The sequence below is a fragment of the Camarhynchus parvulus genome, chromosome 20 (assembly GCF_901933205.1).
Source record: "Camarhynchus parvulus chromosome 20, STF_HiC, whole genome shotgun sequence".
NCBI classification, from domain to species: domain Eukaryota; kingdom Metazoa; phylum Chordata; class Aves; order Passeriformes; family Thraupidae; genus Camarhynchus; species Camarhynchus parvulus.
This window is the reverse complement of record NC_044590.1, coordinates 4,680,806-4,702,035: the sequence shown is the minus strand read 5'-3', so window position 1 is coordinate 4,702,035 and position 21,230 is coordinate 4,680,806. Positions and strand designations below refer to the sequence as shown.

At 55.1% G+C, this 21,230-nt stretch overlaps 1 protein-coding gene across 3 annotated transcripts in view; it reads left to right on the top strand.

Annotated features, from left to right (window-relative positions):
* The window catches only part of LAMA5 (laminin subunit alpha 5), an 87,594-nt gene that overhangs the window by 64,003 nt on the left and 2,361 nt on the right, over positions 1 to 21,230 (top strand). For 2 of the 3 annotated variants that reach the window (XM_030963008.1, XM_030963006.1), the window contains exons 30-77: positions 191 to 392; positions 774 to 900; positions 1,086 to 1,225; positions 1,961 to 2,076; positions 2,634 to 2,845; positions 2,951 to 3,155; positions 3,289 to 3,433; positions 3,949 to 4,089; positions 4,443 to 4,604; positions 4,769 to 4,870; positions 4,956 to 5,039; positions 5,672 to 5,902; positions 6,319 to 6,432; positions 6,705 to 6,832; positions 7,042 to 7,122; positions 7,504 to 7,718; positions 8,380 to 8,480; positions 9,334 to 9,514; positions 10,022 to 10,165; positions 10,244 to 10,395; positions 10,476 to 10,586; positions 11,441 to 11,552; positions 12,056 to 12,226; positions 13,031 to 13,227; positions 13,317 to 13,433; positions 13,510 to 13,664; positions 13,880 to 14,021; positions 14,251 to 14,353; positions 14,438 to 14,551; positions 14,668 to 14,847; positions 15,227 to 15,369; positions 15,549 to 15,725; positions 15,967 to 16,103; positions 16,184 to 16,337; positions 16,418 to 16,551; positions 16,894 to 17,056; positions 17,494 to 17,622; positions 17,818 to 17,969; positions 18,356 to 18,488; positions 18,771 to 18,911; positions 19,096 to 19,226; positions 19,308 to 19,475; positions 19,568 to 19,700; positions 19,823 to 19,980; positions 20,099 to 20,285; positions 20,521 to 20,673; positions 20,780 to 20,939; positions 21,027 to 21,157. In XM_030963008.1, coding sequence (XP_030818868.1) covers positions 191 to 392; positions 774 to 900; positions 1,086 to 1,225; positions 1,961 to 2,076; positions 2,634 to 2,845; positions 2,951 to 3,155; positions 3,289 to 3,433; positions 3,949 to 4,089; positions 4,443 to 4,604; positions 4,769 to 4,870; positions 4,956 to 5,039; positions 5,672 to 5,902; positions 6,319 to 6,432; positions 6,705 to 6,832; positions 7,042 to 7,122; positions 7,504 to 7,718; positions 8,380 to 8,480; positions 9,334 to 9,514; positions 10,022 to 10,165; positions 10,244 to 10,395; positions 10,476 to 10,586; positions 11,441 to 11,552; positions 12,056 to 12,226; positions 13,031 to 13,227; positions 13,317 to 13,433; positions 13,510 to 13,664; positions 13,880 to 14,021; positions 14,251 to 14,353; positions 14,438 to 14,551; positions 14,668 to 14,847; positions 15,227 to 15,369; positions 15,549 to 15,725; positions 15,967 to 16,103; positions 16,184 to 16,337; positions 16,418 to 16,551; positions 16,894 to 17,056; positions 17,494 to 17,622; positions 17,818 to 17,969; positions 18,356 to 18,488; positions 18,771 to 18,911; positions 19,096 to 19,226; positions 19,308 to 19,475; positions 19,568 to 19,700; positions 19,823 to 19,980; positions 20,099 to 20,285; positions 20,521 to 20,673; positions 20,780 to 20,939; positions 21,027 to 21,157 — 7,069 coding nt within the window. The remainder of the gene's footprint in view (positions 1 to 190; positions 393 to 773; positions 901 to 1,085; positions 1,226 to 1,960; positions 2,077 to 2,633; positions 2,846 to 2,950; positions 3,156 to 3,288; positions 3,434 to 3,948; positions 4,090 to 4,442; positions 4,605 to 4,768; positions 4,871 to 4,955; positions 5,040 to 5,671; positions 5,903 to 6,318; positions 6,433 to 6,704; positions 6,833 to 7,041; positions 7,123 to 7,503; positions 7,719 to 8,379; positions 8,481 to 9,333; positions 9,515 to 10,021; positions 10,166 to 10,243; positions 10,396 to 10,475; positions 10,587 to 11,440; positions 11,553 to 12,055; positions 12,227 to 13,030; positions 13,228 to 13,316; positions 13,434 to 13,509; positions 13,665 to 13,879; positions 14,022 to 14,250; positions 14,354 to 14,437; positions 14,552 to 14,667; positions 14,848 to 15,226; positions 15,370 to 15,548; positions 15,726 to 15,966; positions 16,104 to 16,183; positions 16,338 to 16,417; positions 16,552 to 16,893; positions 17,057 to 17,493; positions 17,623 to 17,817; positions 17,970 to 18,355; positions 18,489 to 18,770; positions 18,912 to 19,095; positions 19,227 to 19,307; positions 19,476 to 19,567; positions 19,701 to 19,822; positions 19,981 to 20,098; positions 20,286 to 20,520; positions 20,674 to 20,779; positions 20,940 to 21,026; positions 21,158 to 21,230) is intronic. The other variant, XM_030963007.1, reaches the window with a different exon arrangement.

Here is a 21,230-nt window from a genome sequence, read left to right as displayed (position 1 = left end):
TTGCAGAGGAATTGGCTTGTGCCAGGCTCCTGTTCTTCCTGCAGAGCCCCTATCCCAGAGCCCCAGGGGTGCTGGCAGTGAGCTCTCCCTCAGCAGGCACACCTTGTAATCCACCAGCGTTACAGGGGGTGCTTCCCTCCTCTCTTTCTCTCTGGACATGCTCGCATCCTCTTTACTCCTTGTTTTCCAGCAGCTCCTGTGTCCCCTCAAGGTTCCTGAAGCTTTCTCAGTCAATCATTTTGGAGGGGGCCCAGGCTCTGCCCATTGCCCCAGAGGTGCCCCTGGCTCAGGCTGTCCATGTGGCTCCATCTGGGGTGCCAGTGGAGCCTGCTCCTCGTCCTCCCACAGCCATGGATCCCACTGCAGAGCTCATCCTCCTGCAGTCCCCACAGGTAGGGGCTCAGGCAAGGGTTGGGCTGGTTTGCTGGTGTGTGACATTGGACCACTGGGGCAGGAAGAAATTTTCCTTTCTTTAATGCTTTATCAGTCAGCATTTTCAGAATTTAATCTGAGCTTTAAACTTCTCCCTGAAGTTGTAATTCCTGTGGACTCACCAGTCTTGGTTTTATCCAACCTTATTTGGTTCTCTGGGATCCCAGGCAGCATTAGAGGGGAGAGAGTGTGGAGGCACTGGGGGCTGGATTCACTGAATTCTCAGCACCTGGCAGCTGTGCAATAAGAGCACAAATCTGTGCAGCAATTCTGGAACATGCCAGCTGTGGGTGCAGGTGCCAGGTGTGGGTTTCTGTCTGTGTTCTCCCGTGCTGGGGCAGGCTGCCGTGGTGTTCAGCAGCAGGATCCAGAGCCTGGGACGCTACGCCTTCATCCTGCACCTGTACCAGCCCAGCCACCCCAGCTTCCCCGTGGAGGTGCTCATCAATGGAGGACGCATCTGGCAAGGTGAGAGCAGCAGGGACCTGGGCAGCTGCTGGCTGGCAGGAGCCCTGGGAGTTTTCCATGCCAGAGGATGACTGTGGACTCTTTAAGATCCTCGTCTCTTCCCTCATCCTAGCACCCCTGTGAACACGGTCACAGGATGGGGACTCAAGGGACAGGTGGGACAAACACATCTGTTGTCTTTCCAGGTCAGACCAATGCAAGTTTCTGCCCTCATGGCTACGGGTGCCGGAGCCTGGTGGTTTCTGAGGACCAAACCATCCTGGATGTTACCGACAATGATCTGACTGTGGTTGTTCGGGTGCCAGAGGGCAAGCAGCTGTGGCTGGTGAGCCTCTCTCCAGGAAGCTCCCAGAGCATGCTGGGCAGGCTTCAGCAGAGGGCTTTGCATTGGATTTTTGTCACTGTGTGACTTCGGGAATGTTACTTACCATCACTCATCTCTGAACTACCCGAGAATGTGCAGTCTCCATCCTTAGTGGTGTGGAACTGGGGGCAGAATTTACAGGGGCAGTTTCTGTATATGACAGTGTCCTTCCTTGTCTGGTTCTGATATCAAAACCAGGCAGAAATTGAAGCTGTTACTTTGCATACATAGTTTGTGATAATCCAGAATAAGCCTTATTCCTGCTCTAGCAATATTTTAAACCTGCCTGTTGAGGCAGGCCTCATCATGAGAGTAGGTAGCCCTTGTTATTCTCAGGCAGCAGAACTAGAAGGTTACCCAAAATTGGGATAAATGGCTGAAAGACAAAATTGGAACTCAGGTGTAGAAATTTCAGATGATAGAGACTGCCTCCCTGCTGGGGCACAGCCAGTGCTGTGCTCTGGGGGTATCTGCCTGGTTTTAGTCCGTTGAATTTGTGCTGTTCTTCATGTGGAGCTTTAGGTTAAATGGACCCTGATGGACAGACCCCAGTAGAGAGGTGGCTCCTGGTCTCTGGTGTGTTATGTTCTGTCCCAGCGAGGCACAGAAGGTTAAAGGTGCATTTGCACTTTGGAGTCATTTTGGATGGTGCTTGTCTGTCTGAGCTGGCTCACCCAGCTCGCCCTTGCTCTGCAGGATTACATCCTTGTGGTGCCTGAGGACAGCTACACCCCCCAGTACCTGCAGGAGGAACCCCTGGACAAGTCCTATGATTTCATCAGCAGCTGTGGCATCAACAGCTTCTACATCAAGTGAGATGCTTGGCTCTGGGTGCCCACAGGCTGCACACTCCTCGGGGAGCAGCAGCCCTTCCCTTCACGTGTGGCAGGCAGGGGCTGGTTGAGGTTTTCCTTGTGTTCACCAAACGTGGATATTTGGGAGCTCTCAGTGTCACAGCACTCTCCCTCCCGCTAAGCTCCCATGGCTGCAGGAGATGCTGGATTTGGGGTGGTGGGGAGGCTGTGGGTCCCGCTAAATCCCCATGGCTGCAGGAGATGCTGGATTTGGGGTGGTGGGGAGGCTGTGGGTCCCACTAAATCCCCATGGCTGCAGGAGATGCTGGATTTGGGGTGGTGAGGAGGCTGTGGGTCCCACTAAGCCCCCATGGCTGCAGGAGATGCTGGATTTGGGGTGGTGAGGAGGCTGTGGGTCCCACTAAGCCCCCATGGCTGCAGGAGATGCTGGATTTGGGGTGGTGAGGAGGCTGTGGGTCCCACTAAGCCCCCGTGGCTGCAGGAGATGCTGGATTTGGGGTGGTGGGGCAGCTGTGGGGACGGGCAGCACTGACCCCTCCTGCCTCTCCCTGCAGCCCCAGCACGTCCTCGAGGTTCTGCCGTGACTCTGCCATCTCCCTGTCCCTCTTCTACAACGACGGGGCGCAGCCGTGCGGCTGCCACGAGGCGGGGGCACGGGGCAGCCAGTGCCAGCCCCTCGGGGGACAGTGTCCCTGCAGGCCCAACGTCATCGGCCGCCAGTGCTCCCGCTGTGCCACCGGCTACTGGGGCTTCCCCAACTGCAGGCGTGAGTTCCCCCCTCTGCCTCCCCTGCTCTGTGTCCATTCCCCACGCCTGCCCTGGGTTCCTGGGTCTGGCTCACCCAAACCCAGCCTTTTTCTGTCCCTCGCAGCCTGTGACTGCGGGACTCGTCTGTGTGATGAGGTGACAGGGCAGTGCATCTGCCCTCCCCACACCCTGAAGCCCGAGTGTGTTGTCTGTGAGCCCCAGACGTTCGGCTGCCACCCCCTGATCGGCTGTGAGGACTGCAACTGCTCCCGGCCCGGCGTGCAGGAGCTGACAGAGCCAGGCTGCGACGTGCACAGCGGGCAGTGCAGGTGGGGGAGCCTTGTTCTGGCACTGGGCACATCTGGGCTCCCTGCTAGAGTCCCCTGCTGGGACAGCTTGGCAAGCTCAAGGGAGGAAATGTGCAGAATGGGGAAAGCTCTGAAAGCTCTTGTGTCCCCCCAGGTGCAAGCCCAACATCATCGGGCGGCAGTGTGACCTCTGTGCCCCTGGCTACTACCACTACCCTGAGTGCAGGCGCTGTGACTGCCACCAGGCTGGCACCCAGGCCAGCGTGTGTGACCCGCTCACGGGGCAGTGTCACTGCAAGGTCAGTCCCCAGTGCCTCCATGTGGTGCCTTCCTCCTTGGCTTGACTCTCCAGCTCTGGCAGAGGCTGTGCATGCCCAGCCTGCCCTGTGGGGTGGTGGGTTCAGAGCACCCTGAAAAGCTCTTCTCTCCTCATCCTTCCTGGCCATGAAGTTCCAGTCCTCGGGCTGTCTCTGGGGGAGATGGCCAGACTGAGGCCAGCCGTGTGTCAGAGCTGGTTGCAGGGGGAGCTGTCAGCCCTATTGGCTCCTGCTGACAGCTCCTATTGCTCCATGGCAGCAGAATAACTCAAACAGCTTCTGAGCTGCCTGCTCCAGCCTCTTTGTAGGGCTTACAAGTGCTTTCTCTAGGTGAGTTTAATGTTTGGTGGGTGCTGTTCAAGCACACCTGTTTGGGGGACTGCTTTGACACCTTCCAGCACCACAGCACTTTGCTTTGATCACTCAGACAGCCATCCCTGTCCTCCACTGAGGCCTTGAGAGAAACTGCTGACACTTGAGCTTTGCTTATCTTTCAGGAAAACGTGGAGGGCCTGAGGTGTGACCAGTGCCGCCTGGGGACGTTTTCTTTGGATGCCGCCAACCCCAAGGGCTGCACCAAGTGTTTCTGCTTCGGTGCCACCGACCGCTGCCGCAGCGCCGAGAAGCACCGGGCTGAGGTGAGAGGGGCTGGGGCCACCAGAGCCTGCAGGTCAGGTGTGTCCCATCCACCTGGCTCCCTGCTGCCCTCGGGTCTCTGTGCTGCATTAATCCTGCTGAAGATACCATGAGGAGGGTTGTCTGTGACTCCCTGTGCCCATCTCCTGCTTTCAGCCCCTTTTCCTGGTCTCTGGGGTCTCATGTGCTGGGCGGGGGTGATGATCAGCTTTCCTGTGGCTTCATCAGGATGCATGTGAGGTGTGAGCCTGTTACTCCCCTTTTTGCTGCTCTGGGACCTGTTCTTCTGGAACATCATCACACAAATACTTTCTGTAGCTCCACCAGAAGACCCAGAGTTGCTCTTCCCCTCCAGTTTGTCGACATGAACGGGTGGCTCTTGCTGAGCAGTGATCGCCACGAGGTGCCAACAGCTCTGAGCCCACGGGAGCAGCTCGTCACTGCTGACCTCAAAAACCTCCCAGATGCCTTCCAGGAGCTCTACTGGGTTGCACCCAGCTCCTACCTTGGGGACCAGGTAAGAGAATGGAGAACACCCTGATCCCACCTGCAGGCACTGCTCACACTCCGGTTGAGCACAGTTGATGGCACTCCAGCTGATGGCCAGTTGAGCACGGCCATCTCTGAGTTGTCTCAGTGCTGTGGACTTGCAGCAATGTGTGGGATTTGTGTCTCCCTCAGGTTTCCTCCTATGGAGGGCACCTTCGCTACGAGCTGCACTCCAACCCTCGCAGGGGTGACGTGTTCATTCCCATGGAGTCCCGGCCCGACGTGATCCTCAAGGTGCAGCTCAAAAAGTGCCCTGGTGCCCCCTGCTAATGCAGGAGCGGGGTGAGGTGATGTCTGACACCTTCCTTGCTTTTCCCAGGGAAATCAGATGAGCATCATGTTTCTGGAAGGCGCCTACCCGTCCCCAGGGGAGGCACATCAAGGCCAGCTGCAGCTGGTGGAGGTGAGTTTGCACACACAAGTGAAGTGCTCAGAAAAGGACAAGATGGTCACAGTCATATTTTCTGAAAAATCCCTTTGCCCAGGGTTTTCTCCTGGGAAGCTGAGAAGCCTCAGAGAAAAAAGAAAACAAATTCTTATCTCATTTGCTTCTCTTGTGTTGTGCTCACATGTGGAATGTGTTTGGAGATTGTTTATCCAACAGGTGATTGTTTCATTGGTTTCATGTGAATTGTTTGACTTATTGGCCAATCAAGGTCAAGCTGTGTCATTGCTCTGGAAAGAGTCACAAGTTTTCATTATTATCATTTTAGCCTTCTGTAAGAATCCTTTCTGTATTCTTTAGTATCGTTTAGTATAGCATTCCTTTATATAATATAGTATCATAAAATAATAAATTAGCCTTCTAAGAACATGGAGTCAGATTCATCATTCCTTCCCTCATCTGGAGAACCCAGCAAATACAAGACCTCATGCAGATAGAGGGACAGGCGCTTGCAGCTCAGAATTTTAGGTGCTGCAGGGCTCTTTCACCCATGCAAAGGGGAAAGATTCCAGCAGCAGGGATGTGGAGGCTGGGCTGGATGTTCAGATGCTTGTGCTTCCTGCCAGTGATGCCAGGCTTTCTCCCGCCAGGGCAACTTCAGGCACACAGAGACTCACAACCCTGTGTCCAGAGAGGAGCTGATGATGGTGCTGGCAAACCTGGAGCAGCTGCAGATCCGGGCCCTCTTCTCCCAGCTCTCTTCCTCCGTGTCCCTGCGCCGTGTGGTGCTGGAGATGGCCACAGACACAGCCACAGGTGTCCGTGCCAGCAACGTGGAGCTGTGCCTCTGCCCAGCTAACTACCAGGGGGACTCCTGCCAGGTGAGGGGGAGTGGACAGGCTGTTCCAGTCACAGGGGTCAGATAGTCATGTTCTGGGTGCCAGCTGCCTCCAAGCTGGCTCTTGAGAGCTTCAGTTGAAATGACAGCTTGGCTTGTCCAACACCATTCACTTGTGAGATATGCAAAAGTTTCATCTGCCTTCTTGGAAGGGACATGATGGAGAAATCATTCAGGTGCTGCAGTGCCTTGGAATGGGTCCTTCTCTCTGGCCAATTCTCTCCTCGTTAAAAAGAGCAGGAAGGAACTGCACTGAAAAAATCTTTGTCTCTGCTTATAATCTTTTCTCCATCAGTACAACCCAGTGGGAATTCTGTCATGGAAACTAATTTAGTTTCTTTGCTTTTCCCAAAAGCATCAGGCTGTTATTCAGATCTCTGCCTTTTTCTGTCTCCTCAGGAATGTGCTCCAGGTTACTACAGGGACACCAAGGGGCTCTTCCTGGGAAAATGCATCCCCTGCCATTGCAATGGCCACTCAGACCAGTGCCTGCCAGGCTCTGGGATATGCCTTGTAAGTAAACAGTGGAGCAGTGTGATATTTTGGAGTTAGGAGGTCTGTAGCATGTGATTCAAAAGCTCTTTACATACTAACTGGGCTGGCAGGACCATGCCCGAGTTGGGGCATTGGCCTCACTGTTTCAGTGTGACCCTGCTCAGGGTCAGCTTAGGGTGTGAGGCAGTTCTGGGAGAGAGGAAGGACTGAGGCATCCTGATGGGGAGTTTTTAGTGCATCCACCATTCTTGTTGTCAGTGCTGAGCCCAGGGTTTGCCTTTTCCTTGCAGAACTGCCAGCACAACACAGAAGGAGACCACTGTGAGCGATGCAAGGATGGCTACGTGGGCAGCCCCTCTGCCCAGGAACCCCTGCAGTGTGTTGGGTGCCCGTGCCCTCTTTCAGTTGCCTCCAACAAGTAAGCACCCCAGGATGGGATTGCCTGTTTGGTCTCACTGTTTAACCACTGGAACCAGGGCAGGTGTCCCAGTCCCAGCCTTGTCCTTGCCTCCAAACCATGTTTGTGGCCTCTTACCCGAGGCCCCAGCAGCCCACAGTGAATGACCAGCTCCCCTGGCACCACATCAGGAGTAACTGCTCCTCCCTGTGTCCCCATTCTCATTTCAGTTTTGCTGTTGGCTGTGTCCACAAGGGATCCAACATGCAGTGCCTCTGCAAGCCAGGCTACGCTGGACCAAACTGTGAGCGGTAAGGGGGTGGCACCCGTGTTTGGGGGGCCCCAGACACTAACCCTGTGTGGCAGAGAAGTTGTCCCCTTAAGGACTGCAGGAGAAACAGTTGGTTCTGCCCCTGTGTGCTTTGTTCTGGCAGCTTTTCCTTCAGTCCTCTTCAGCCTGCAAATGCCTGACTGCTGAATTCTGTTACTGTGGGTGTATGACTTAGGTGTGCTTTGCCTTGACTTGCAGCCTGTGATACAGGCACCTTTCTGAGGTCTCCTGAGGCAAAACACAGAGTGCTTTTTGATCCCTGAGGGTTGCAGCAGTTACAAGTGTTGGATGCTCACGCCGTTCCAGTTGTGCAACTCCAGGCTGCAGGATCCTCACTCTGTTGTGACTTGTGTTTCTCCAGGTGTGCCCCGGGATACTTCGGCAACCCGCTGGTGATCGGGAGCTCGTGCCAGCCGTGTGACTGCAGCGGGAACACGGATCCCAACATGCTGTTCAGCAGCTGTGACCCGCTGACGGGCGCCTGCTCGGGCTGCATGCACCACACGGCCGGCGCCCGCTGCGAGCTCTGCGCGCCCGGCTACCACGGGGACGCCGTGCTGGCCAAGAACTGCACCCGTGAGTGGGCAGCCAGCCCAGGGGCAAGGGAAAGGGGAGGGTGTCCACTCCCAGCACTGCTCATCATCCCTCTGAGGAGCAGCAGCCCAAATGCAGTGTGCAAAAGGCGTCACGTGTCACTGACATATTTTACGAAAATCCCTTCACTAGGATTTTTCTCCTGAGAAGCCTCAGAAAAGAAATGTAAACAATAACTATCTGATGGCTGTGGAATGTGGTCTGGAGGTGGTTTACCAATAGGTGCATCTTTGATTGGTCTCATGGGGATTGTTTTTAATTAATGGCCAATCACAGCCAGCTTGTCGGACTCTGAGTCTGTCACGAGATTTTATTATTCATTCCTTTCTAGCTTTCTGATGCCTCCTTTCTCTTTCTTTTATATAGTTTTAATATATCATTTTCTTTTAACATAATATATATCATAAAATAATAAATCAGCCTTCTGAAACATGGGGTCAAGATTTTCATCTCTTCCCTCATCCCAGGGACCCTCAAACACTACTACAGTCACGGGCATAAGTTGTTGTGGCAAGCAAACCCAAGAGGAAAGAGGCTCTGTCTTAACTTTGATAGATAAGAGGGAAAGAGCAGTTTAGCAGTAAGTGTTGTGAGTGGCTGACAGGCTCTTCAGTGTAATACTGGATATATTTTTCCCTGGCAGAGTGCAACTGTTCACCTTGTGGGACTGACTCCTGCCATCCACAAACTGGCCAGTGCTTCTGCAAGCCTGGAGTGACCGGCCAGCACTGTGACCGCTGCGAGGTGAGGCTTACCTGGGCCCTGCCATGGGGATGGGTGCAGCCCTGCTGTGTCCTCCCCCAGGCCTGTGAGCCCAGCAGGGCTGGTGCCAGCTGGTGAAGGCTGAATTTGCATGAGTACATGGCAAAAGCCTATTAAAGATCTGGCAGCAAGCAGTGCAGGCAGCATTCCAGTAAAGTGGCATCATTTGTGAAGCTGCAGTAAACCCCATTTTCCTGAGTGCATCCAGCTTGGGCAAAGGGCACACAGGGCAGTGCTGTGGTGTGTGTGTGCTCTCACTGCAGCTCCACATCTTTACCATGCTGCTTTGAATTTTGTGGTGCTCAAAACACACCTGGAAAGGAAAGGGGAGTCCCCCATCACTCAACCTGGAGAGAAGCACACTTGCTGACCTGTCAAGTTTAAGAGGTTCATATGACCTGACCTTGTTCATACAAGTCAAGGAGAGAGGAGGAGTTCCCTCTAAATCCCATGGCATCAGTAGTCTTTCTATTCCAATAACAAATCAACTAAGTCCACACGGTATAAAACTTAACCTTAGTCTTATGTTTATTTCCTGATGTTTTCCTGTAGATCAACCAGAAATTAAGAATGAGCTTGCCTTTAGATTTCTTAAATAAAAATACAAATAAACTAAACCAAAATAAATTAAAAACAAATAAAAAATTCTCACCCTCCCCTAAATAAGATAATTAAAAACATATATATATATATATCAGACAATTCCTGATGCAACATTGAGTAAAGCCATTGGCTTACACCTAGAATATGAGGAGGACCTTTATTTTCTCCCCGTTGTCCTTTAGATGAAAAAAAAAAACAAACCCAAGGGCATCCGTGTCCTGCTTTTCCCTAGGAGGGGTACTACGGCTTTGAGGGCTGCTCGGGCTGCCGGAGGTGTGACTGCGACGTCGGGGCCGTGGGGAGCAGCTGCCACCTGCAGAGTGGGCAGTGCAGCTGCCTGCCCGGGGTCAGCGGCTCCCGATGCCACCAGTGCGCCCCGGGCTACTGGGGCTTCGGCCAGGGCGGCTGCACAAGTGAGTGTGTGTGTGTAGGAATGCATTTTTTGTTAACCGAGTGACAAAACTGTCTTTTGTTTCTTTAAAAAGGAAAGTCTTTCTTTGTTAGAAAAAGAAGAGAACAAAGAAACTAGTTGCTTTTGTGAGGTGTTTGTTTTATTAGGAGCAAGAACTTCTTGCACCTAAATCGGTTTTTCTCTGTAAGGAGTTTGTTATTTTGCCTTTTATTAAGCCTTTTTGTTTCCAACACTGCAACAAAAGCTATTTTGCTAATTTTATGCCTCCAAAGGTAGCTGAGCTATCTTAAGTGAAAAATAGACCTCCAAAAGCTTATAATACCTAGCTCAAAGAAGCTCCTATTACTAGTGTGGGGTCCCAGCCAGGGGCACTGGGACAGAGCTGTGCTGCTGCTCCAGTTGTTGGAAGGAGAAAACAGCTGGCAGCTGTCTGAGGGACACTGCTTTGTACAGGGAACCCCCAGAGTGCTAAAAGCCCCAAATGATTCTCTGTTTCTCGTCCCTGCAGAGTGTGAGTGCAGAGGGGGCTCCTGTGACCCCCGCACCGGGGAGTGCACGTGCCCCAGTGGGCTCACGGGGAAGCAGTGCGACGTCTGCCTGCGCCAGCACGAGGTCCTGGTGGCCAACGGCCCCGACAGCATCAAGTGTGAAGGTCTGTGTGCCACTGTCCTGGGGAAGGAGGGGAGGGGAGCCCGGGAGAGGGCCTGTGCTGACTGCTGTGTCCCTGCAGTGTGTGACAGCTGTGTCCTGCTCCTGCTGGAGGACCTGCAGAGCATCGAGATGTCCTTCCCGTCCATCCGCGGCCAGCTGGTCACCCTCAACGCCAGCTCCATCGCCTGGGCTCGCCTCCACGGCCTCAACAGCACCATTCGGGCCATTGCTGTATGTGGAAGGCTTCACATCACCTTCTGCCCGTGTTTCCTAGCCTGTTGGCCTGATTTAGCCTTTTTTTTTTTCCCTAGAACCAGCTCCGTGAGTACCACAGAGCCATGAGCAGGGTCAGGCAAAGGGCTGATGAGCTGGAGGATGAGAACATGGATCTCACACAGGACCTGAACGCTCTGCAGCACAAAGTAGGGTATTTCTCCATTTTTCTTTGCCAGAGCTCAAGTCTCCCTTTTACTAAAATGAGGGCTTTGAAGGCTGTCAGGAGCCTAGTTCAGGCAGGCTGGGTCTCCTGCTTGACCAGAACTAAATTGCAGTGTTAAGTGGTCAAGCTGGATTACTTGCTTTCCTTCCATGGAGAGCTGTGAAACATCTCATGATACTGATAGTTTTTCTTGATTTACTGCTTGCTCTTGAGGCGGCTCCAACTTTAAGCAGTAAAAATAAATTCAGTGAAATACCATTTATAGAAGGGACATACAAATAAGGAAACATCTGGGTCCATCAAGGATGCAGTCTATATCCAGTCTAAAACCTAGCAGTTGCATCTTCAGAGAATGGATAAACTGAACAAGATTTGATTTCAGTTAATTTGATTTAGAAACTGCCTGCTCCTAATGTGAGGGACAGGGAAGAATCTCTACTTGAGGACATATCTCCCCAGACAGCTGCAAAGACAAACTGCCCTGTGTGTGCCAGACAGCCAGACTGCAGCCCCCTGTCTCTTGAGCAGGACCCAGGTGTGCCTGGCTCCAGCTTTGGGGGTTTCCCTGTGTTAAGAGCACAGAGCAGTGCTGAACTCTGTGGTGTTGGGATTGTTCCAGCATCCAGAGCCTGTTGCATTGGAGCAGTATTTAATGCTTGTGCTTCTCTGAAGGTGCTAAATAAGATCATCCTTCAGTACATTGTGGGACAGGCTCCTTCAAGGACCTCACAGGCAACACATTCCAGGCCTTCTGTGCCTTTTGGGAGCAACAGTCCCTCTGACAAATGACATAAAATACCATCTGTTACTTGAACTAAGCCATTGTTTTTGTGGTAGATGACCATGACTCACAGAGAAGCTGTTCGTGTTGAGCAGCACACGAGGGACATGTACCAGAGGGGGGAACAGCTCCTGCTGCACATCCAGAGCATCCAGAGGGGCATTGCAGGTATGTCAAGAAGGGTCTTCACTTTGGGGTTTTTCCCCATGTGATATGCCAAGTACTGCAGTGCTCAGAGAAAGCCATGGAGAGAACAAAGAAAACAAAAAAACCAAAGGAAGATCCCTGCAGAATCCCAGCTTTTACTCTGACCAGCCTTATTGTGAGTCTCAGCTGCTTGGCTAAACACAAGTCTGGTGAAAAAACATATTAAACTTCCACAAAGGTTACTAAAATGCATGAAACAGGGGCAATCTGCACTGCAGCTTCAGGAGAGATTGAGCCAAGCAGAGTGCCTGGATCTTGGACAAGAGGTAAAGCCACAGAAAGATGCTCAGGATGTAACATGTGTTACTGCTAGTGGCCAAGGAGGCTGAAATACGGGGCAGTGCCTCTGGGTGATCTCAAGCAATTTGTTGTCCTGAAAGCTGTCAGTGGTTTGTGAGAAGAGCCTCAGGGAGCTGTGAAGGCCCTGGTTTGCTCATTCTGACAGGGTGTGGGTTTCCCTGCAGAGCTGGTGCGGCAGATGGCCAGGTTTGGGGCAGAGAACGCCAGCACCACGTCCGGAGAGGAGTTCCGGCAGAAGCTGGCCGAGGTGGAAAGGATGCTGAGGGAGATGAAGGAGAGGAGCCTGGGAGCCCAGGAGGAGCTGGCAAGGCGTGAGCACGAGGAGGCTAAGAAGTGTGAGTCCAGCTTGGTGGCACAGGGCTGCCCAGGTCCTGCTGGGTCTGGCTTGGAGCCCACTGCACATCATGGTCGTGTTCAGAGAGTGCTGTTAAGAACCAGGCACCCCCAGCCATTTTTGTAGGAGTCACAAAGTCCCCTCTGACACTCCAACAGGATAATTTGTGCTTCCCTTTCCTTTAAGGCAAATTTCAGAGCAGAACTAAGTAGGTAATTCTGTTTGATCAACAAAAATGACACTTAGAACCAGGAATCACCATTATTATGTGATTTATTCCCATCACACATGGACAGGAATAAGTCACACCATATTTCTTCCTATTTGCTGTCCCCATAGAGTAACAACCAGCAGCCAGCTCCCACAGTAGCTCTGCTGTCCTGAGGGCATCCTTGCAGGAATGAGAGCAGTGAGCCCAGCCAGGGATGCTGGCACTGCAAGAAGAGAACACTTCTGATTAACAGGCTTTGGCAAAACATAAGTCAATACCTGGAAGCTGGAATTATAAACTGACTTTTGTTGGAAATAAGTAATTTTTTACAGTAGAAGTAATCAAGGCCTCAGGTCCATCATCTGGATCTTTTCAGATATGGCTGTGTGTCTTTGAAAGAGATCCCATCTCTCTGAGGGTTTGTAGACAGTCATGGACAAGATCCTGTGCCATCTAGGCTGAAAAGGGGTGGAACATGGTCACTTCTGGCCTTGATATGTGCCAAGGCCAGAGCCAGGCTTTGGGGCACCAGGCACGGAAAGAGTGTTTAACAGAGGAAGAGGAATTAGCAAGAGTTCCTCCCCCTCTATGCAGTGCTGCATCGGGTGAGGAGCGAGCTGCACGCCCGCTGGCAGTCCAACCAGGACCTGCTGAGCAGCATCCAGGAGAGGCTGGCCCAGCACAGCTCCCAGCTCATGGATCTGAGAGATGCCCTCAACGAGGCGGTGAACAAAACCAGGCAGACAGAGGAGCTCAACAGCCTGAACCGAAACAACCTGGAGGAGACTCAGGTAGGCCTTCACCATGGTGTCCTGGATTATGGAGTGAGGGAGGGCTGTCCCAGCCCTGCTGCTCCCTAACCCCGGGTCTTTGTGTCCAGCAAAAGAGCCAGGAGCTCCAAAAGCAGCATGCACTGGTGCAGGAGACCCTGCAGATGGCCAAGGACGCCCTTGCCCAGGTCTCTGACTTCCTGCAGATGATGGAGCGTGCCAAGGAGGTGAGTGGCAGAGGCACTCTGGCATGGGCAGAGGGAGAGGTGAGGCAGCCCTCAGCAGTGACGGGTGTCCTTGCAGGCATACGAGAAGCTGGCAGCGCTGCTGGATGGGGCCAAGCTGCCCCTGACCGAGCGGGTGAAGAAGTTCTCCCCGGCCAGCAGCAAGATCCCCATGGTGGAGCAGGCAGAGGAGCACGCCCGGCTCCTGGATGAGCTCGCACGGAACCTGTCTGGGTGAGGCACTGTCCCGAGCCTCACTGGCCAGGCTGTCTGCTGCCAGAGCTGGGGATGGGGAACTGCAGCCCCACCATGGCAGGGAACAGCGGGGTGTCACCTCCACAGTTTTATACTGGAGCACACTGTGCTGAGGAGCACTGAGGGCTTTGTCTGTGAGGGCATGGGCAAGAGCCTGTTCTCCATGGACTTGATGGCTTCATCTTCCAACACAGCATTATCCAGGACACAAACCAGGATGGCTTTATCCAGAGGGCAGTCAATGCCTCCAATGCCTACGCCAGCATCATTGAAGCTGTGAGGAAAGCAGAGCAGGCAGCCCACGATGCTGACAAGGCAGCCAGCGAGGCCCTGATGGTACGTGCTGTGGGGAGCCCTGTGAGATGGGCAAAACCCAAACTCCCTGCCCTCTGACACGAGGGTGCTGTGCTCTGTGCCTGAGAGCAGAGTCTGCCACAGCTGGGCCCACACTCAGTGTTTGGGTCTCCCTGTCACACCCCACTGCAGCTGTCTGAACGAGCATTTCTGTGTGCAGTCAGAGCCAGAGCCTTGAATTCCTCCTCAGAGTCCCGTGTTTGTTTCACAGAATGTCATATCAGAAAACCTTGGGGCCACCTCCAGAACACTGAAGAGGAACAGCAGCAGCCTGGAGGAGGGTGCAAGGAGACAGCAGAGCAAACTCAATGGGGGTGAGAGAGGCTCCTGGCAGGATCTGCTGTCCTTTGGGCTGGACTGAGCTCCAGCAAACAGCATGTGCATTTCTTTAATTGCAGCTATTAAAGGCACTCTGCAGACAGCAAAGGACAAGCTGGCTGATCTCCGTGCGAGGAAGGAGCAGCTGCTGACCCAGCTGCAGTCTGTGCAGGACATGCTGGGCAGGGAGCAAGGTTTGTTCTGGGGTGGCTGGGCTGATTCTCTCTGCTCCCTTCTTCGTGCACTGACTGTGATCCGAGGTGCTTCCTCCCTGCTCCTGGACACCTCAGAGATATTTCTTTCTTTGCAGAGGACACAAAGGACACAATCCAGAATGCCAAAGCAGCTGCTGCTGAGGCCAATGAAACAGCTGCTAGAGTGGAGGATGCCCTGAGCACCATGAAGAAGAACCTGGATGAGTGGAAAGACCAGTATGGAGGCCTCCGAAATGAAGACCTGAACCAGGCAGTCCAGGATGCCAGGAAATCTGGTGAGTGCTGAGCCTGGTGTGCTACCAGGGTGAGTCTGATATGAGCCACTGCATGCACAGATGCCCCCAGAGTATTTTTGAAAGCTGTGCTTTGCAGCTCCAGGTCAACGGCAGAGGGAGGTAGCCAGTCCTGGATGCTTTAAGTCCTGGCCCTTCTTTTTTCCTCTCTTGCAATGTCTGTATCCCCTGTAGCTTTACTGTAGGAGGTTGCATGCACTGGGGCATTCTCAGACCCCCTCAAGGCTGATGGATTTTGGGGGATCTCTCTGTGACTGCTCCCAGCTACCACTGCTTTGACTTGCATTTCTCAAACTGCCTGAACTTTGCATTTCCCTTCCTTGCTAACCTCCAAAACTCCTGGCTCCTCTTCCAACCCCAGTGTCCAGCCTGGAGAGCACCATTCCCCTGCTGCTGGAGAAGCTGAGCAGCCTGGAGAACAGGAGGAACAAAAATGCCACCGTGTCAGAGAACATCGTGAGGATCCGGCAGCTCATCACACAGGCGAGGAACGCTGCCAGCAAGGTGAGCTCAGGGCAGGCTGAGGCCTGGGCTGGGAAGGCTTACCTGAGGGTGGCATGCAAAGGGGAGGGTGTTTGGGGCCACCAGGCAAGGTCCCTTTCTTGTGGGGTTTGGTAGAACTGGCAGTGACCAGGCAGTGGCAGTGGGTTCAGTGCCACGGGGCTGGATTTCTCTCCCTACAGGTGAAAGTGCCCATGAAGTTCAATGGCAGCTCAGGGGTGCAGGTCCGGATGCCCAGCAATCTGCAGGATTTAGCAGCCTACACATCCCTCAAATTCTACATCCAAAACCCCGAGCCCAGGGGCCAGCAGGACGAGGCAGAGGAGGGGCGGTTCGTGTTGTACCTGGGCAGCCAAGAGGTGAGATGGGGCCAGAGGGTGATGGAGCCCCTGTTGCATCAGTGATGCCCATGCCTGGACATCAGCCCCTCATCTGGTGCCTGAATATCTTTGTGGGGGACACAAAGCCCCTGGATGCAGCCATCAGCCTGGGTGGGGAGTGGAATAGGGGCTGTTTGTCCAGTGCAGCCCTGGGAGCATCAGGGAGAGCTCTTGCCTGTCCCAAATCCCAACATGTGGCCCTGTCTCTCCCTGAGTTCAGGCCACTGGAGACTACCTGGGCATTGTACTCAAGGACCGCAGAGTGCATTGGATTTACAAGCTGGGAGACGAGGAACCAACCTCCCTGAGTGTGGATGAGGATATTGGAGAGCAGTTTGTCACCATCAGCATCAACAGGTAGGGCCTTTCCTCAGGGGAGGGCAGGGTTTGCTCCTTTGGGGGTCTCCCCTGGTCTTGACCATCCCTCCCTGCTGCAGGATCCTGCAGTACGGGCACATGTCGGTGATCGTGGAGAGGCAGAGGGTGCACGAGATCAAGGGAGACAGCGTGGCCAAGGGAGAGCAGGGGCTGCTCAACCTGGACCCACGCAGCATGGTCTTCTTCGTGGGGGGCTACCCCTCCAGCTTCACGGTGAGGCAGGCAGCAGGGAGGGGGCTTCAGGAGGCTCTCACAGGAGGGAAACCCTGTGTAAGTGTTGTGTTTAACCCCAGCCTCCTCCTGCCTTGCGCTATCCCAACTACCGCGGGTGCCTGGAGCTGGACACGCTGAACGAGGAGGTGGTGAGCCTGTACAACTTCCAGCACACCTTCGAGCTGGACACGGCCGCCGAGAAACCCTGCGCCAGGTGGGCACCACAGTAGGCAGCCAACCAGTAGGACACCATTCATCATCATTGGCCAGCTAGCCTCATTCACCTACTTCACAATCATCCTAGTTTTATTCCCCCTTGTGGCTGCCCTAGAGAATCAACTACTCAAACTCTAATTAACTCTAATAGTTTTTAAAAACATTGGTCTTGTAAGCCGAAGATTGAAGACTAAACCCCTTCTTAGAGTTACCCCACCATCCTAGCTCAGGAAGAAAGGATTCTCAGGGCTGCTGAGAAACCCTGCCCCAGGCACTTAGAGCTCAGCCCTGCTCTGTTCACTCCATGCCTTGGAGTGATGCCTCTTGCTGTGTGTGCCAGGTCCAAGTCCACGGGAGACCCCTGGCTCACGGACGGCTCCTACTTCGACGGCAGCGGCTACGCCGAGATCCGGTTCGAGAGCCAGTTCGGCACCACCAAGCGCTTCGAGCAGGAGATCAGGGTGGTCTCCTACAACGGCATCATCTTCTTCCTGGAGAACCAGGCAGGTGCTTGCTGCCCGGGGGAGCCTTCATCCCTCAGTGGACAGTCCCAGTTCATAGGTGTTCCCAGTTCAGGACACTTGGGAGAGGAGGGCTTTGGAGATCTCAGGGCTGCTTGGAGCAGGATTTCAGCACTGTTGTTAAAAGCCATGAGAGGAGTGGACCCAAACCTCACAGCAGTCACTTGGCTGGTGCTGGAGGGGCTCCCCAGAGCTTGGGCCAAGGTTCACAGGGGCAGGCAGTGCTGCAAGGAGCATTTCCAGCTTGCAGTGTTACCCCTGTGCCCCAGCACAGGGCTGCTGATTGAAAATAAATCCCAGATAGCTGTGACCAGGGCGCTGGAAGTGGGACCTGCTCCCACCAGTGCCAAAGGGCGGGTGGGCTCAGTGCCACAGCTGCATCCTGGGCACCTACTGAGTGTCCATCCTGCCTCCCCCAGGGTCAATTCCTGTGTCTGGCCATCCGGGATGGGAAGCTGGCTCTTTACTATGATTTCAGCTCTGGCCTGGAGATGGCAAAACCGAGCAACTCCTCATCCCTCACCATCAGCAGCGCCACAAACAAAGCGGTAAGAGGTAACGGGGCTCTCTTGGAGGGAGGGCTCCTCATCCAGGGTGGGGAGGCACATGGACCTTTATTTTTGAAGGGGGAAAAGCTGCAAGATGTTTTTTCACTTGAGCTGTCAACTTGACACTTTTTCTTGCCCTCTGTGATGGGCCTAACTGCCCCAGACTGACAGATCATTTCTCTGTTCTGTCTCCAGATCCAAATTTTCCTCCTCAAAATGAATAACAAGAAGCGCATCCTGGTGCGGGTGGAGCGCCTCACCATCTTTGTGGTGGAGCAGGAGAACTCCCTGGAGAACGCTGTCTCATACTACCTGGGCGGTGTGCCCCCAGCTGTGCTGCCCCCCAGGTGGGTCCAGCCTGCAGTGGGGTGGGACAGTCAGCATGTTCCCCCTGAGTCCTTGGTGGTGGCCCTGGCCCTTCCTCAGCCACATCCCGGGCTGTTGGAACCCTGCTGAAACTGGGGGGGAAAGATTTCCTCTCCCTGTCCATCATCCTGAGCTCTTAAGGATGGTAACTTTTCCATCTCTGGTGAGGGATGAGGTGCTGGTGGGTGTCACCAAGTCCTCCTTTGCCGTGCTGAGTGCTTTGGAGCAGCCTTGACACTGGAGATACCCATGACCATCACAATTCATTCCCAGGCACTTTGCCTGAAAGAGCTGCAGGGCCAGATCCTGCCCAGGTCTGTGTCCTGCCTGGGGCTGTCCTTGTTAACGCTGTCTGCTTCTCCTGCAGTTTGAAATCTCTCTTCCCCACGGGCGGGCCCATCCGGGGCTGCATGAAGGGCTTGAAGGCTCTTGGCAAGTACGTGGACCTGAAGCGCATGAGCACCGTGGGCGTCAGCTACGGGTGCACCTCGGACCTCCTGGTGAGCACACAGCCCTGGCAGCCTGGCCAGCCTGCTGGGGCAGGGTCTGCAGGGAAAGGGAGCACAGGACCCCCAGGACAGGCCCCATCTCCCCTCATTCACACAGAAACAGCATAAACCTCCCATGTCCTCAGTGCAGAGGGGTCATGGTGGGGTGCTTGCTCCGCATGGTTGGCCATAGCAACAGCCAGAGCCAGCAAGGAAGCAGAGCTCCTCACTCATATCCCAGCGCCCCAGCAAGGCCAGGCCAGGCTCCCACCTTGTCTCTGCTCTCTCTCACAGGTTGCTCGCTCAGTCAGTGTCCATGGCCATGGCTACCTGACCCTGGCTCTGACAGATGTGCCGGGGTTGAGGGACTTCTACAGCGGCTTCAGCTTCCAGACAAGCCAGCCTGAGGGGCTGCTCTACCACCACTCCACCCAGGTGGGCACCTGCAGGCCCCCAGATATCCCAGCAGTGGGCCTAATGGGGAGGGTGCTGCTTCACCTTGGGAAAAAGGGGATTTTGATGGGACCAGGATGTGAATCTGCAGTGAGATCTGCACCCTGAGCTCCTGGAGGGCAGTGGGGTTCAGCTGCTGAGCTGCTGGGTGGTGCTTTTTCTGCAGGAGGGGACGTGCCAGGTGTCCCTCCAGAGGGGCCAGCTGGCCTTGAACCTGCTGGGAAGTGAAATCACCACTGACAGTGCCTATGCAGATGGCAGGGCGCACTACGTGGCCTTCTACAGCGATGCCCGTGGGTACGTGTCCTGCTGTGGGTGCTGTGGGGGCCAGAGTGCCCACAGGCTCAGGGTCCTGCTGAGCCCCTGCTGCCCCCCCAGGGTCAGGCTGTACGTGGATGACGAGCTGCAGGACAGCAGGACGGGCCCCAGGCGCAGCCGGCGGCAGCGGCGCCAGGAGCAGCGTCGGCTCTTCCATCTCGGGGGCTCCCCGGAGCCAGGGGCGCTCAGCAACCTCAGCGGCTGCATCGGGAACGTCTTTGTGAAGAGGTGAGTGACACTGTGCCCCTTCCACACAGCGGGGCTCAGCCCCTTCCCACCTCCCAGCTGCTGTTACAGGGATCTTTTCTCCCTGTGAGTAGGATGTCAGAGCCGCAGATGGTGGTGGACCTGCAGCAGAATGTGGAGAGCATCAATGTCACCATGAGCTGTCCCGTGGGCGAGCAGTCACAGCAGCTCAGAGTCACTCCGAAGAAGGACAGGCGGAAACCCAAGGTACCAGCTGCTGCCAGAACTCCCCACATCCTCCTCCTCATCCTCCTCAGGTGCCACTGCTCAGCTCTGCTGGCAGGGCAGGGATGCTCCTCTCACTCCATTCCCTGGTGCACATTGCATAGGTGCCAGGCAAACCAGCGCCCAAGGGCCGCCGCCACAACCAGGACGGGCTGTGCCAGCTGCACCCCCAGCCCCGCACAGCCAGGGGCTCCTCCCGCTTCGGGGGGACCCCGAGCAGCCGCTGGGAGTTTGATGAGATCCCAGCCTCCTTTGCGTGGAGGTGAGCCTGGCCCCGTGCCCACCCCCTGCAATCCTGGCCCTGGCATCATGGCCTGGAAGCACGTGTGCTGTGCAGTTGCAGGAAAGCCAGGTGCTCCCATCACTCCCTGTCCCTGCAGGTCCCATTTCTCCCTGGAGGTGAAGCTGAACTCCTCCAGTGGGCTGCTGTTCTACGTGGCGGGCGAGCGGGGCTCCTCCATGGCTCTCTTTGTGTCCAACGGGCGCTTTGTTTTCCTGGTGGAGCTTGGCAGGCGCCGGCTGCGCATCCGCAGCAGGGACAAGTACCGTGACCGCCGGTGGCACACGGTGAGCGGGGCACGGGGCCCAGCAGCTCCCTGAACCACATCAGTGCCCCTGGCTCCATGCAGCCCTGCTCTGGGTGCTGCTTCTCGATTGCACATGGGACGCTGCAGTTCCAGGGGAGCAAAGGGGACAGCAAAATCACAGCTGGGGCTGGGTGAACCTCTGAGCTGAGGGCTTCCTGGGGCTCCTCCCAACCCAGGAAGCTCCCAGTCTTGGTACTGACCTTTGTTCCTTGCAGGTCTTCTTCAGCAGAGACCAGAGCCGGGCCCAGCTGGTCATTGATGGGCTGCGAGCCCAGGGTGCTGCAGTGGCCACCACAGGGCCCTTCGTGGCCCAGAGCCCCTTGTATGTGGGGGGGCTTCCAGCTGGAAAAGCCAAGGCTCACATACCGGTAAGGGCTTGGCAGCCCCATGGCATCACCCTCTTCCCAGTCCCATGGCATCACCTGGTGCCTCCCAGCTTTTGCCTCCTCTGTGCTCAGTGGCCTCTCTCCACAGGCTGCATCAGCCTCCAGCTTTGATGGCTGCCTGAGGAACCCCCAGCTGGACGGGAGGCCCCTGGGTCCCCCCTCACGCACTTTTGGGGTGACACCATGCTACGAGGGTGCACTGGAGAGTGGCGTCTTCTTCACCACGGATGGCGGCTTCATCACCTTAGGTACCCCTCTGTGGGTTGGGACTAGGAGGGTCACATTCCGTGGGAGTGCCCTTGGTCCTCTCCTCACCAATGGCATTTCTGTTCCAGCTGATGCAGTGATGACTGAGCAGGACTTGGAGGTGACACTGGAGGTGCGTCCCCGCAGTGCCTCTGGCCTCATCTTCCACATCGGCATGAGGAGGAGCCACCATCTCCTGCTCTACATGGAGGACACCAAGGTACTGGGAGGGGGGCTTCCCCACAGGTTCCAGAGGGAGTGGGTGTCTGCTGCCTGTCCCTCTCAGCTCTCCA